Below are 16,080 nucleotides of genomic sequence, written 5' to 3' on the forward strand. Positions count from 1 at the left end.
AGCCACTCAGGAATAGCAATCTGAAATATAAACATAAAATATTCTGGGGTAACTAGTGGAAAATGACTAATTTATACATGCCCAGAAATTCAACAAGGCAATGACAGACTTATATTAGAAGTGCTGCTAGGAAGCAGCCAGAAGGAACAATGTGAAATACTTGTACTTATGTTCACATTACGGTATGTTTGTTGGGACTTCAAAGCAATGGAGAAAAACTTTACATTGGAACATATTTACTCACCAAGGTTGTCCTCTGCTTCATGTCATGAGCTGCACCAGTTTGCCTGCAAGGTACCAGGTTTTGGTTTTTTTTTCTGGCTAAGCCTTTTCAATAATTAATTGGATCCATCTACAGCATTCTCTTGCACCCGGAAGATTCAAACCTTTGGAGTAACATGAGCAGGCAGAACTCTCTACCAAGGGGAAAATCAGTAACTCAAATTATTTTACAATCCAACATGGCCTGAGGTTCCTTCAGCTTTGATCATCTGATACATTCAGTGAGAAGAATGCTTGGTTATAAGCCCATGAGTTGCGTGCAGCCACCTGGTTAGATGCTGTCATCAAAACCTTGATCAACCTTTGGAGCAAAGCATCCAAAATCAATGCGTGATCCAGGAGAAAAAAAAAAGGATACAGCTGCACTGACAGCAAGATTGGAAGCTGCTACTGCTAATTGGCAGAAGCAAACAGATGACTGCAAAAAAAAAAATATCCAGGGCTATGCCTAAATATCCCAAGCTGGTATTGATTCATCAAGTTCCTTTTTATTGACAAGAATAACTATGTGCATGAACTTCATCGCAACTCTGTTTTGTATTAAAACACCCACACTGCTTCAAAGCATATTATTAGCCCATGTGGGCTCAGAGATAGAGACATCTGACTGTGCTTTCATCTTTTCCAGCCTAAGGAGATATTCTCTCACTCTTACTTTTTCACCAGTTCATCTGAAGCCAAATATTCACATATATCCTCGTGTACATTACAAAGCAGATGGATGCCAATCATGCATCAAGTTACAATTCAACTTCAAAAGCAATACAATATTGACAGTATCACTTTGCCTCTGCTCTTTGCCGAGCTGTAATGTTACCTATCAGGTTTGTATAAAGTGTCTTCATCTCCAATAAACCTGACAGCAAGGAAAGTTCCAGAAACACCAGCCATGGATAAAACATTAACAGTTTGCCAGGAAGAAACTCAACACCCAGCTAAAGGCTAGGTTTTTACAACTATTATCTACATAAGCCTCTACAAAGCAGGTACCCTCTTCTGTTAACCTTTGAGCTTTACACCAAGGGCCCAGCATGCGATATCTGTGTTTGTCATCAACGTATTCTGCAAATTCCAGCCATCCAAAACAGAGCTACTCTCAGGTTACCTCCACTTCAGCCATATTCAACAGCAGTAGTATCTTTTCTATTTCCATTATTAGAGAGCAAAAAAATGTGTTTGCCAAACCCAGACTAACAACATACAGCTCCAGTAATTTAATCTGACAGTTTCCACGGTATGACGGCAATATCCTCTTGGACTTATCAAAAGATAAGCCAGACAGGAACACTTCTTCACAAAAAAGACAGCTTGCTGCTCATTGACTCCTATCATCTTTCAGCAGAAAGGATGCCTGTCTTCAAACAACCTTAAAACAGGGAATGTAGGCTATTAACAATAAAAGCAACTTCCTTCCACAGATATGAAGAATTTCCATCCGTTACCCAGGCAAGTAAGTACACAAGCAACGCACGGGGATACTAAAAGCTGTGTCTTACATACCTATTTGCTCCTCTCTCAGAGCATACAGTCCAAATGCAAACTGTCTTCGTAATAGGACTGTGAAGCTTGGTGATGCCTAGCAGCAGTACACTTGCAGTTAATCACACTAAGTTAGAAGCAAAAAGACCAACTCAGACTTCAGCAGCCACAAGTACTTCTATGTGTCCAGACGTAGCAAACTGAATACAATCCACCAATAGAAGACTCATTACAGTGTTTTCAGTGAGCCTATTTCTACAGCATTTTTTGGAAATAGATCAGATTAACACAAACAACCTAAACAGAAATAGTGTTCAAGGTATTAGAGCAGCACAATAACCACAACTATATGAAACACTATTTTTTCCCCTCCTTTAAAGCAGAAAGGAATTATGAATATTCCATGCATAGAAAACAGACCACTATGAAGCATACAAAAAAAAAAGTGATGTAAAACAACAATCTCGTATCAATCAACACAAAAGAGACCAAAGAAGCACTCCCTGCAGCGATATTTTAAGTTAGATTAAAGCAGGTATTTCTCTAGTGTTTGGGAATCACAAAATGCCAGTCAACCAAAAAGGAAAAAGATAAGAGGTTATATGCCGTGTTGTACCCTACTATGAAATCAGGAACGGGTATTACTGTCAGATAAAAGGGGGTGGGGGGAGAACATACAAAATATTCCTCAAACGGTGTAGTTTTATATGCCCCTAAACAGCTCGTTTGAGAATGATCCTGTTACTTCCCAGCACATTAACACTGTACTATTTAGCAGCATTTTTGGCTTTTATGGACAAAAAGTTTACATGGAAAGAACTTATTAGCAATTAGACCACTAGAGATTTCCACAGAAAGAGGAGTTAATTGTATCCAAGTATCATTAGATTCAGGTTCCCTTTTCTATCTCTTCCAGAATAAACAATAGGAAAAATATGAAAGATCTACATTAACATTGTAAGCATAAGCTGAAGTGGTGCGGAGAGTTCTGTTATGTATCTGATGCTCCTGACTTGCTTTTAGTATGGAATATCAATTGTATTTGTAGGGATAAGTTTATTAAATCATGTGTTTTTTCTGCAATATAGGACGATGAGGGATGTTAGCAGATGTCCCAACTCCCCAGAAGTCAAAACAGCATTCAAATCCTTCGCAAGTGATTGCTGCTATATAAAAACAGCAATTCTTCAGAATACCACCACCAGATCTGGCTTTCTAGTGCCATAAAACAAACTAGAAATTTCCTATTTCTTTAGCACACATAAGAAGGCCTGAAGACTTTATTTTCCTTTTGACATAGCATCTGTAATACAAGCGAGCATCTTGGGTACTCACATAACATACAGCTTTACACCTGGACATTTCATGATACAGAAGACATTGTTCCAGAAACTAAGGAAAAAATGGAAAAGTGTTAATCCAGATGTTTGGTAACATGATGCTTCTTATAATAGAGGCTGGCACTTCATAAAACCCAGCATTTTCAAAACTTGTAAAACTAACCCTCAAGTAAGCAATGACTTAGAGCAGGAAGTTACCCTGTCAAGGGCTTATAGAATAGATTTCATCAATTATCTTGTCACAAACTGAAGTTACTCTCACTTACATAGCGCTCGTCACTGAATTTCAAGAACAAGTGTCTTTGAGCAGTATCAGAAGAATTCCGCCCTACTTCTACATTTTATGTATTGAAACTCTGGTGCTTGCTTCAAGGTGGGGTAAATTAAGCCATTGTTCAAACACACAGACCAAACCAATATAAATCAGGAACAGATATATATGCTGTAAGTTTGTTTGTTTTTTCTTTAAAAAAAAAAAAACAAACAAACTCCACACTTCTTGAGTAACAGTAAGGTATGTTAAAATAACAAGTCAGACTTCATTCAAATGAATTAGACAACTTTTACTAAATGAAAAAACCTACATTTAAAATATGCATTTAAAACAAAATGGAATTAGAAAAGAGACTTAAATCCATTTTAAAGAACTTGCTCACTGTGTCAGAAATCAATATATCTCTTGCATTATATAATGTGCCAGTTCATAAAATGTAAGTTACCAGAATCTGCAATTTAACATTTTCAAAGACAATACTGAAGTCAAGAGTTTTACGTCTACTGATGAACATTTAGAATGGTATAAATCTGAAGCCTTCCCCCAAAGAATCTTACAAATTTGACAATATTCAATAAACACTTTTGCAGTTATATCCAATAAGTATTGCATCCCAAAGCATCACAAATCTGTGCCTTTCATTTATTCTACTAGAAATTTTGTATCTTCTCTGTATCTTGCCATTTACCAATGTTAACTCTTTTAAGAAAGGAGAAAACTGAAAAGAAATACTGCATAACTCTTGATCATGTACAGAAATTATTGCTACTATAGTACACTACAAAGCATAAGTCTATACAATAGTATATGAAATTTGATCATGAAAATCCAAAGGATATAATCTTTAGTGACATAAGCCTTATAATCATGTTGGACATTCCTATAGCATTTTCAGATCACCACTCGCTAGTTAGCCTACTGTCCACTGATGAACATCCATTTAAACACACCCTCTTCTGAAAAAGAATGTCAGCTTTCAAAGGCTTAGCAAATAAGGATCTTCATGTTCTGTGGAACTATGTAAGATGAATTTTGATGCAGGTAGGGAGTTACCTGGAAGCTAAGCATGCCAAAGGTGTTTCATGCTAATAAAACTAAAGCCAAGGTACCACATAATCAAGTTACCAACTAATAGGCAATACCATTTTTGTCCTAAGTTAAATGAAGTGCCATAGCACAGTGTAACATCAATAATTTAAAATAGTGTAGTGCACAAATTCATTGTGTGGCAGTTTAAGTTAAAATGTCAAGACAGGTTTTTCTGTCTCAATTTATGTTGGCTGTCAAGCTGTCCAGTCTGGGCATTTTGGACTTAGTTTGCCTTTTAATAACTACCATACTATAAACTTTGCATTATAATGGGGCACACATTTGGGCGGAATTATTATGAACAGGGGCTTGGGGGGAGGATAAGAGACCAATGGCTGTTCTAAAAAGCCCCTTCCTTATTTCAATTTCAAAGAGAGAGCCGGGAAATAAGACTAGATACCATATTCGCATCATTCTAGCTACAAAATAATCAAAGTAAAAGCAATCAAGCAACAATAAGACCACATTACACAAATGGAACATCATGCTCTCATCTGGTTTAACTATTACATCAAGTTTTAACTGGGATGTTGGTCAACTTTAAAAACCGTGGTAAATGTGAATATGTAGTTGCAATAGTTTTTTCCTAATATTTTTTTACTCTATGCTGGATATTAGAACTTGGAGCTATACTTGTTACAATACAGTGTTGCACATCTTTCTCCTAGAAAAAATTAATAAAGATCCTTTACCCGTCTCTTTAAGTTAAACGTGTGACATCATAAAGGGTGTCAAATGGCTGGATGGTTTTACAGTGCACACTTATTATTTACTGTAATATGGAGTTTTGTCCTTGACAGATCTGATGGTGTTTCTACATTTTTCCTTTCTTCACCTCTTCTTCGGTGGATTAGCTGTGCGAGGTGGAGTGACTGGACGCCCAGAATTCAGTCCACCATACTGGTACTTGGCTTTCTTTTCAGATGGTTTCAATATCTTTGAGAAAATAAAGCAGTTCTTTTTAGTCAGTGACAACTCAGAACACTTCAAATACTGTTAAATGAACATGACATCTCATTCAGCAGGAACAGGAGAGGTGAGGGTGGGGAGGAAATCACATCACAATCCTACAGATTTATTAGTCCCATATACAACAATACTACTACTTCTAAATCCTTCTATTTCTACTACTACATTGGGCTGGGAAGGGGAAAGAAAAGGGGCTGAAAACATGTCCAGGAAGGAGTAGGGATTAAAATCTGTTCAGAGTAACCAGACTAAAAGGGTCCCAATAGGCCATTAGTCTGCATAATTAGGTACTCCGATCACTAGGTACAACTGAAAAGAATCACCCAATTAAACTCTGAAATAAGCATCCGAATAAATGGAATAACTCAATATGCAGGAATTTGGAAAATAGCAAATCCCACACGGTTCTCTGGAGAACAGTTGGTTTGCAGTTCTAACTGGCCACAAACACCAGCCTGCTCTGCAGTCCTTTCTGTAACTCAAGTATATTACCCTAGACTAACCGTAAGCACGTCAACAGGCAGACTCAGTCCATATAGTCCAACACCTAAAGTAATACTTAATGTCCAAATATATCATACCTGAAAGGAACACATCAGAGTTTCATCCACACTCATCATGCCCCCTGCGTTGTCAAACTCTCCACAATAATTTGGAGCTGAGAATAGGGTGACCAACTGCCGTTTAGCAAAGAATTCGTATCCATCTTCAACCACCTGTCAACACCAGAGAAATCAATACAGCTCACATTAAAAACAAAAAAAAAAACAAACAAATTTTGAAGAAAAAAGCCAGTCTTTAGGCAAACAGGACTTATATTAAAGAGATGACAAGAACTCATCAAAAAGGTATTTTATGTCTTGGCTTTCAGACAGGACAGGTTCAGTCATTTTGTCTTAACTGGACACTGAATGCCAAATCAGCCAAATCAGGTAGCTTAACCTGTCTGATACTTCGAACGTTAAATATGCATAAGCTTGACTGTTCAATATTTTCATACTTTAAGTCCAATTATGCACTGCCAGTTTAAGGATTCCCAGAATTTTATGGTTTATACATGGAATTTGAATATTTGACCTACTAGTTTGGAACGCACAAGGTTTAGATACCACCTTCATTGCAACCGTAACAGTACAGTTTAAGTCACACTAGTGTTGATCATACAAACCTCAAGTGTAGGCTTTTTTATAATTTTGATGCTCTAAAAACAAAGTGGTTCTGCCATATTTTGTCTAAGAGCATAATTCACCTTTGAAATGCAAGTAGCATGATGCATCAGTTAAGGATGTTCCCTCTTCCCCAAAATAAAAGCCTCACCTTATAATGCAGTGAAACCAGTGCACCAACTGCTCACTTTGATCCAATCACCACAGTCTTTTAAAAGATGTCATACTTTTATAACTAACTGAAGTGACTACGTGAATACAGGAAATTGGTACCAATCTTGATCAGCAATTAAGCAATCTTAATATCCATTCCACACACTGACCAATCTTCTCTAATGTTTTAGCAGTAAAATTGCAAGAAGAAATATTTAAATGTTCTGATATTATATCCAAGCCTAACAGTGACACAGAATAAAAAGCCTATTTTTCTTTCACAGCAGGAGACAGCTTTTAAAATTGACTAAATAATGAAACCGAAATGTTATACAGGAAATTGAAACCTAATGTCCACCTAACTAGGACACTTGCTTAAAGTAACTTAAGAAAAACTGCAGAAAAGTGTGCTTAAAGATTGATGGTGCCAAAAATAACCTTCCTTTCCGCACATTTCAGTCAGATAATCTATTGTAAAGTACTCTAGATTGCTGAACCAAAAAGGAGGCAATGGTGAAAGCTTTTATGTTCAGACTTGTTTGCAGAAACATTCAAAATACACTTAATACTTCCATGAAGTGACACAGAGATAGTTTAAGCCACAACTACAAGGGAACTGACTACTACTGAAATGGAAGAACTCTGAAACTTCAGTGTAAATCTCGAATTCAAGTCACTTTGCCACTTTAAACCTGGACAATTTACCCGTAATGTTCATATAAAACAGTCTAACAATAGACATTACAAAAGATCAGTGGGGGAAATCTAGTGTTAGTATTTTACTTCACTGACTAATGTTAGACACTCAGTTCAATACGAGTCAATAGAAGGACACAGCCTTATAGTCCCTTTATTAGGAAGATCTTTCTTTCCTAAAAGTAACACAATGCAAACTAAGTTTCAAATATGTCGTACTGATAAGCAGCACCAAAGACGCAGAAAGTCTAGAAGGAGAGGTTCTAAGAAGCAACAGCGGCATAGTTCATACCTGGTGAGCTCGACAGATCAAATCCAGATCATGACGATTCAGAAATTTACTGACCACATCAGCACCAAACGTGAAAGAGACCCCACGATCATTTTCACCCCAACCTTGCACATCTTTGTCTGGGTCAGACCACAGCAGGTCACACAGCAAGCCTTTGAAAGACAATACAAGTGAAGATGCTAGTCTTAGGAGGTATCATTCTACAATGTAAAATACTTTTATTGTAATTACCAGAGCAGCTCTCCTAAAGCAAATAAGCCTTAGCAGCAAATACAGCGATATTTAAACTGCAACTCAGACAAAAGATACGGTCTGTGTATGTCTGGAGACTTTTCCCCCCTCACCACTGATAGTACCTTGAAATATTCAGCATGTTTACAGTTGGCATTTGAGAAGTTTAAAAATGCTGCAGTGGGTGCATTTTAGAAGGCAACCATCTATTTCACAGCTCACCAAGAAAGCTTAGTTTGAAAGCTGCAGCAAATTAGAAAATCCTATGCAAGGCCAGTCATTAATACAGCAAATAAATTTGTACCACAACCTCCTGAACATGGGTCAGCTTTGATTCTTACGTTTCTTACCATACATGAAGAACCTTACAGATCAAAATTTAACATTGCAAAATTCTGATATATTGTTTCAGGTAGCACTTTCAGTTTGCTTGGACTATTGTTGACTTTTTAAAAGGCCTCGTGCCAACTAGTCTGGAATCTAAATTAGCACAATAACCTCTTTGTTGTTTTAGCACTAGTCAAGATCTTTTTTCCGCTACCAACAAAAGGTCAGCTAACTCTGGAGTTAGAACTGGGTACAAAGAAAATTCTCTAGATCAACTGCAATGCCTTTGGACAATAGAACTTTCAAAGCGTTTTCACATGAGAAAGAACCAGGCCAATTCAAACACACCACAAACAAAAAGCATTCAAAATGTATTTCATAGTTTTCCATGAAATTGTACTTTCTTTACCTGTGATGACTAACTCTTAAACATTTAAATGCTTAAAAGTATTTTTCACAATCTGAAAGAGATGTCAGCAGGCTCCTTTATCTGGCACTCAGAAGTTCTGATTTACAATTACATCTGGTTGTTTGCTAAACAAAATACTGAAGACACTATTTCTTAATTAACAGATCCTTCAAGTTGTAATCAAGCAAAACTAACGTCTGAAACCTATTATACAACTAGATAATTTTGTATTTACAGCTATCAAATGGTCTGGTACCAGTCACAGTTCTTCTCTAGCAGAGGCTAAAATTTTATTTGCTTTTAGAAGATGAAGAACAGAGCAAGTACAACTGCATTTTAGATAGAATATCTACCTAGAAATAAACTACTGAATACAGACAGCATATGACAAGAAAGTCAACTGAAATTTAGTTCTATATTGAATAACATGTTTTTCAAAACAGAATAGTTGCACTGCAGCCCTAATGGTTTCTTATCATGGATTTCCAACAAGTGACAGAAGCCACCTAGGAAGCGCTTCCTCTTCTATCCCAAAATCAAATAATCTTTAGGGTTATACACAGCAATAGGCAAATCTGTCCTATAACCTTTAGCAGTGGCGTAACAGAACCCTGCAACAAGTTTGTCTGAACTAAGCTATGTTGCCCAGGTAGACTTATATTTTAATATGCAACATCTACCGTTACAATAGCCTAGGTTGACCAGGAGCATCCCATGGCACAGCTGATATGAGACATTCATGATTACACAGAAGAGGGAGTTACAGTTTCCTAATAAGCAAATGGTTGGCAATGCTGACCAAAATACATCATTTATACCTTGGTCTCACAGAAAGCAAATACCTTAACAGTTACCAGAAGCAAGTGATTTAAGTTGGAATACAAAGTTAGATTTGAACAAACAGCTCCCCAAACCCATAGAAATGCCAAAGTTAAGAGGTCTTCAAATTGCAGTTTAAGTTGAAAAGGCTTTTTTTCCACCAGGCTAGAAGAAACAATCATTGCGATACAATCTTTTCAGCACAAGCCATACGAACATCTACCAAAAATGTCTGTGTATCAACACAAACGTTCACCAAGTGACATCCTCCACAAAGGGATAGCTTTTAAGGACTTGTAACTTTCACAGAAGTGAGACCACTTCAGTTTATTTTACATTTTTCCACAAGATTTACTTTAATTCTGTAATGTTCGTTGCCTTAAGTAGGTCCAAAAGACCAAGACCTTCTATGTCACTGTACCACATGTACACATGCCTCTGATGGGACATTTCATTCTACCTCTGCTGGTAAGCATCCACCTATTGCCTCTGAAAGCAAAATTAAGACTGCAGATGACTCTGTAGATCAAAACCCTTTTTTTTTTTTTTTTAAAATCTCTGTATTTATTTTTAGGAGGTACTAAGAATACATATGATTTCAGTGGAGTGTCCATGGAAACCAGAACTACATTCTGCTAGGGCATTCCTGAAGCGGGGGTGGTTCAAGCAGTAGTACTAGCCTGTTGAACAGAACTACGTTTTTCTGAGAGATCTGATAGATGCAAAGATTGACTCGTTTTGTACTGACATTTATTTGGTTATTCATTGGGTGAATTATAAGTAGCATAAAAGGAAGAACAATGTAGTAATTTATACTACAGAAACACTACCAGTCTAGTAATGCTTCTCAGCATCAAGTATGTATACACCAGCTCACACAGAAATGTTGTTGTTTAAGGGACAGTTGACATATTCATATCCGTCCCTGAATTACTTTTATGCATCAGCACTGAGGAACATTACAGGAAGTAGAATTCTTCTATTCCAAGGTTTAACTGTAATTGTAATTTGTGTTTCAAAACGAGGTTTAGATGCGATATCTCCTCTGAAAGTTAATTTCAGACCACTATTGGAAATCAACACTTTAAAAAATCTCCCATTGTACTGCTTGACAGTTCCACTAGTAACAGAATTTGAAATAAATGGGACACTGAAGATGATGATTAATTAAACCATTCAAAATAATATTGTACAGAAAGCACTGGCAATTTGCATCCAACACCTATATACAAAGCATTAACGTACTAGTAGAAGAAAGTTTCAGGACTAACACATTGATACAACTAATTGAAAACCCAATCACAGTGAAGTAGGAGCTACACTTTACAAATTTAGAGGAAGGACACATAGCCCCAAGTAGAGAGAAGCCCAAATACTTTAAATAATACTCGGCAAGCTTTAAACAGTTGTGTTCTTTGATAGACTAAAAGGTTTGGTGTGCCTAACCAAGGCAAGAAAAAGAACTGCTTAATTTCATTTGATCTTTTATTAGATTTCTAAGTTTGTTTTAAGGCAAACTTGTGGATAATGTATCCGGACTTGGACAACATATCCTAATTTGTTATGAGAAGCAGTAACAACCTGGGCAATAGCCTCTAACATATCAGCTAACTTAGCCATCACGAGGAACAAGACTGTCACCCTATACAGACATCAAGGAATACTGTACTGTGAACAGAGGTTGTGTTAAGTCACTGCATTGCCTGTACAGAAATTAAACCTGTTTCATCATTAAGACCTATTTAGAGTAAATTCCATGTCACTCACCTGTGTCAGGAACATCTGTAGGTCTCATAATTCTCCGGATCTGCTCCATTGACTGGAGATCTGGAGACAGGCCTGTAAGTACAAGAAAACTAGTGACTTATCCACGTATTTTACCTGTAAAAAGGATTCCACAGAACACACAATTAGAGGTTCAAAGTCATACAGCATCCATTGTTTCCACTGTAATATAAAGAAAAGACATTTGCTGTAAGACAATTAAGTTCCTGAACAGAAGGGCAGAGTATAACACAATGAAATTAGCAAGGGGTTTTATTAGTTTTCCTACCATCCTTTTAGCCACACAGCACAGAACTCTACAGTTAAGTGTGTTCTCTTAAACAGCTTACTAGAGAGAACCAGTGAAAGACAGCATTCCCATTACCTAACACAATTAAACTGGTGCAGAAGACCTTCTTTATAACCACCTTATGAAAGCTAAAGGAAAATCCCCTACCCAGCTTTAAAAGATCACAAGCCAAAGCAGTCTGCAGGTGTGACTGGAATCATAACTGACAGCACTGTATTTCAGTGCTTTACCACACACCAGCTGAGCAGCAGTCACCGGATGCTGTTCAGCTGCAACAGATAAGGAGCACAAAGGTGGTCATCTACTATAGCTCAGATGCTTAGTAATTTATATAACCATTGCACTTTGATTATTCAAAAAGTCATTTATCACAAAGACACAGCTCTTTTTGTATACTTTTACCATATTAACATGTAATTACAGCCAAAGCAGGGGATTCCAAAGCCACCCTTTGAACAGTTTAAGTAGACACGCCAGAGCTTTTCTATGCAAGGCATACAGGCATGAAAGAGCACCTACTAGATGCTCTAGCACCTTAACATGTCCTTAAATAAGGGTCCTAAGTGACTTAAATGACACAGGCCAAGATCACTTAATTTAAAAAGTTGCATATTTGGAAACAGAACACAAAGACCTAATTTGTGATGAAACGTATTCCATATTAACAAGCCATATCCATTTGAATCAGCCCAGAACTTTGAAAATGACAGAAGAAAACCTGTCACTGGAAAGAAGTCACCACAAAGTAATTTCAGCTGACATCAGTTTGCACAGTTGCAACGTACATGTTACAGGAACAATGACTCCAATGCATTTTATATAAAGACTTGAGGAACTTTTCTTCAAGTATTAAGATTTTAGATTATTTTTATTGAAGCAGTCTTATGATAAAAGCCTATCCTCATCGGCTTGCTAAAGCTGTCTTCACAATATTATCTTGAGGTTGTGAAGGATGGCAGAAATCTTACATTAAATAGCATACCAAAGGAGTTTCAGTCAAGTCTACTTACACAACAACACAGGGATACTAATATAAATTCAAGTAGATAATCAGCTTTTAAACTTTGACCAACATACCATTCCCCAGATCTGATCTATTTGCATGCAGATTACATTAGCACAAAGGCATGTGGATTCTACTCAGCACCACACCCTGAGACAGTAATGGACAATCTCCGTGAAATAAGCACAACCAGTCTGTGACCTTCTATGAGGTTACAGCTCTTAGCATTTCAGGTTGCACCCAAAGCACTAAGTTCTTTATAAAATATTGTTATTACAAACCGTGTCTCAACCCTGTAGCTGTTAATTTTTGTGCTATTTTACATCACTGTAAAATAGCAAAACCCCACAAAACTGCCTGCGTGTTTGCAGACCTCTTTGTAACCACCTAAGAGGTCTTTTCCCAAATATCTTCCTAACTCTCCCTGCACAAAAAGGAATAGCTAATGTCTCAAATTCAGACCTACAGACAAAAGTTGTACATGATCAGCATTAAATGAAGGAAGTAAGAACTCAAATACAGGCCACTAAAGCTCACTGTCAAGCTGCTGCCACTACAGCAATTGCTGCAACCTACTGTGTACTGAAAGAAAACTGAAAAGTACACAATTGAACTAAGTTGTCCTGACACATACTGACAGCGAAGCACAGAACAAGTATCTTTTAGTATACTATCTTCTTGAAGCATAAGAGCATCCCTTCCCTAAGGGAAAACAAAAAATGAATTGACATTACTCCTGGCAGACTCATCAAATCCAGGATCTAGATTTGAACCACTCCCTTGATCAGGTGGAATTGGTAAAGCAAGAGTGATGGTTACTTATTTTTCTAGCATAATCCAGGAATCTCCTCAGGTCTCTCTGGGTACTGCGTAAGATTATCAAGTAGACTTGACCTTCAACATACATTTCATTGTCACTAATGTCACAAGTAAAATAGAATTCCACAGCCTGAAAATATTACATAAATCCAGGATTCTACTAAACTACCATGACTCCCATCTCAGAGCTTAAATGCAATTTGATAAGACATATGTTCCATCAACATGACACCAAAACATGGACTTAATTACAGATAATTGAAAGTAATCACATAAGGTCTCTAAAGATCAGAAATAGGGAGTGGTATCATAGATAAGAGGACATAAGGACAATACTGTACAGAATACAAAACAGAGCAAAAGGGAGAAGTTGTGAATGGTCATGGAATAAGCTTTAATGAAGCAAAATAAAGAACAAAGTCAGAAGTAGAGTAGAGGATGACCTTGAGAAAATGCCAAAATGTGACTTGTATGAGCAATGTGAAAAGACAGGGAAGAGAGAGGGAGGTAATGGGGAAGGATACAATGAAAGATTCCTTTCATCAGCACAAACATTTGGAGACAGGGATGGCAAGAGAGGTTTGATTTATACTGTGAGATAGAGAACTCAAAACAGCAGATGCCCAGAAAAGTCTAAGTAAAAAAGGTGACTCAGGATTTTAAGCTATTGTAGATAGCCTACTGGGGTAAGTTAGGTGCCTTTTGTTTTACTATGTTATGCGGTTTTGCAAAGTTTTATTATATATCCCAGAGGACAATATTTTTAAAATAAACTATGCAAAAATGCGCAATATAGTAAAAAAGGCACCTACCTTGTATCTACATGCTAGCTTCAACCTCCAGCAGAGTTGAATGGTTTGTGTTGCTGCCTCAGTGTTTATTATAGTAGTAACATCATGTAAAGGCGTTGACAGTCCATGACTTCATAGGATCTGGAATGCAGTTTGGATAGGATTGGAGAAGAGTGGAAAATGGGCAAAACTTACTTATGTGCTGAATGTCCACTTTCGTTTATTAGGAGCACACAGCACATTTAGTAATCTTTTCACTTTATTTCACAGCCGCAGATCAGTTGTGAGTGATAGTAATTTCAGTGACAGATGAAGCCTGTACAAGCTTAAGGGACAATCAGCATTCAATGAAATAAATATTACTTTTCATAAGAGGATCCTTAAAGTATACTATGCACAAAACGAAAGTTTTCTACTTGATTAAATAAGAGGTTAATCCCCCCAATACTTATACTATAAAGCTTTATTTCTTTTTTCTTGAAACATAGCTTTCTAGGCTGCTTGCTCATAACTTAGGGCTCAAGTGCATATACACACAAAACTATCAGTTTTGTCACAGAACACAGCATTCTACTCTACCTGCTAAGCTTCTTGGATTAGCTTCTACTACCACCCACTTAATTATTTGCCTGTATTCTGTCACCATTCATTTTCTACCATTTCCCAAATAAATCAAAATTCAAAGAAGTATAATGGTAGTAAAAGAATAATTCCTTCACCAGCTTTTTTGGAAACAAATCTATTACATGGTTTTAGCCACTAGTAATTGGCTAACATGGTGCAGAAGTGATTTTGTACCTCACATGCTTAAAATTATGAGATCTAGCTCATAAGATAGGCACCAGTTCTAAAAAAAGACAACACATTACACTGATTGAGAACGAGAGGAAAAGATTGAGAATTGATTTTCTCACAAGATGTGAGAAAACAAGTACTTTTTTTAACATGTTAGTACTACCTGGAGACTGGCAAACTCAACTGTCTATCATTGCATTAATTCTGTATTTACAAACACATGGCAATACCTTAGAGCATATTATGCATAGCACTCTGATAGCTTATACTAGCAGGCACTGAAGGCAAAAGTTTCAATACAAGATGCAAGAAGAGCCAGGATTATTTTTAATGCAGGCAGAGCTCTTGCTGACACACTTGTAATTAGTAAAGGCAGGATGGCAGCCATCAATGCAAGTCTCAAAGTCTGGAAGTCTGCTCAGAAATTTTGGGTTCGTGCTATTTCTAATTCCAAATGGAGCTGGAGGTTTCTGCAGTGCTCTCTCACTTCCACTAATCTCTAATTGTCTCATTGACAATGCAGGTGTGACACCCATCACACCATCTCTGGATCAGTCAGTGCAAGGCACCAAGTTGCTTATTAATGGGGGCACTTGCAAAGATAGCTGCAAAAAGGTAGGATGGCTCTTACAGGTAGTAATTTGAAATTGTTTGATTGTTTGACTCTACATGCTCCCAAAAGCCTGTAAACATCACTGCCTGTAAAAACATGGGGAGTCCCCTTATATAGAGAACAGCACCCAAGTAAGTTCCAACATTCAGACAAGTCACAAGCCTCACTCAGGTCAACACAAAACACTTTTTTCACTATAAGAACAGGGCAGCACTGGGACAGGCGCCTACAGAATGGAGACTTTCCAATAGCAAAGGTTTTATGGAGTTAGAGCAAGCTATGGCTAACCGTCTCTAATGTTAACAAATGTCTTTCTTCAAGCAGCAGGCTTGTCTATGTGACTTCAGAGGTCCCTTCCACCAACATCTTACAAAAACAGCTAAAGAGACCAAAACTATAAAGCTGGGGTTACTTGTCAAAGTTATTCTTTCACTTCACTGCTAGGCTGCACTGACACAT

At 37.2% G+C, this 16,080-nt stretch overlaps 1 protein-coding gene across 1 annotated transcript in view; it reads right to left on the reverse strand.

The window, feature by feature from the left end:
• Positions 1–3,643: 3,643 nt before the first annotated feature.
• Positions 3,644–16,080, reverse strand: part of PPP1CB (protein phosphatase 1 catalytic subunit beta) — a 29,525-nt gene continuing 17,088 nt past the window's right edge. The window contains exons 5-8 of the mRNA XM_074579674.1: positions 11,294–11,365; positions 7,741–7,892; positions 6,015–6,149; positions 3,644–5,400 (exon numbers count right to left, since the gene is read on the reverse strand). Coding sequence (XP_074435775.1) covers positions 5,296–5,400; positions 6,015–6,149; positions 7,741–7,892; positions 11,294–11,365 — 464 coding nt within the window. The 3' untranslated portion in view covers positions 3,644–5,295. The remainder of the gene's footprint in view (positions 5,401–6,014; positions 6,150–7,740; positions 7,893–11,293; positions 11,366–16,080) is intronic.

The sequence above is a fragment of the Larus michahellis genome, chromosome 3 (assembly GCF_964199755.1).
Source record: "Larus michahellis chromosome 3, bLarMic1.1, whole genome shotgun sequence".
NCBI lineage: Eukaryota > Metazoa > Chordata > Aves > Charadriiformes > Laridae > Larus > Larus michahellis.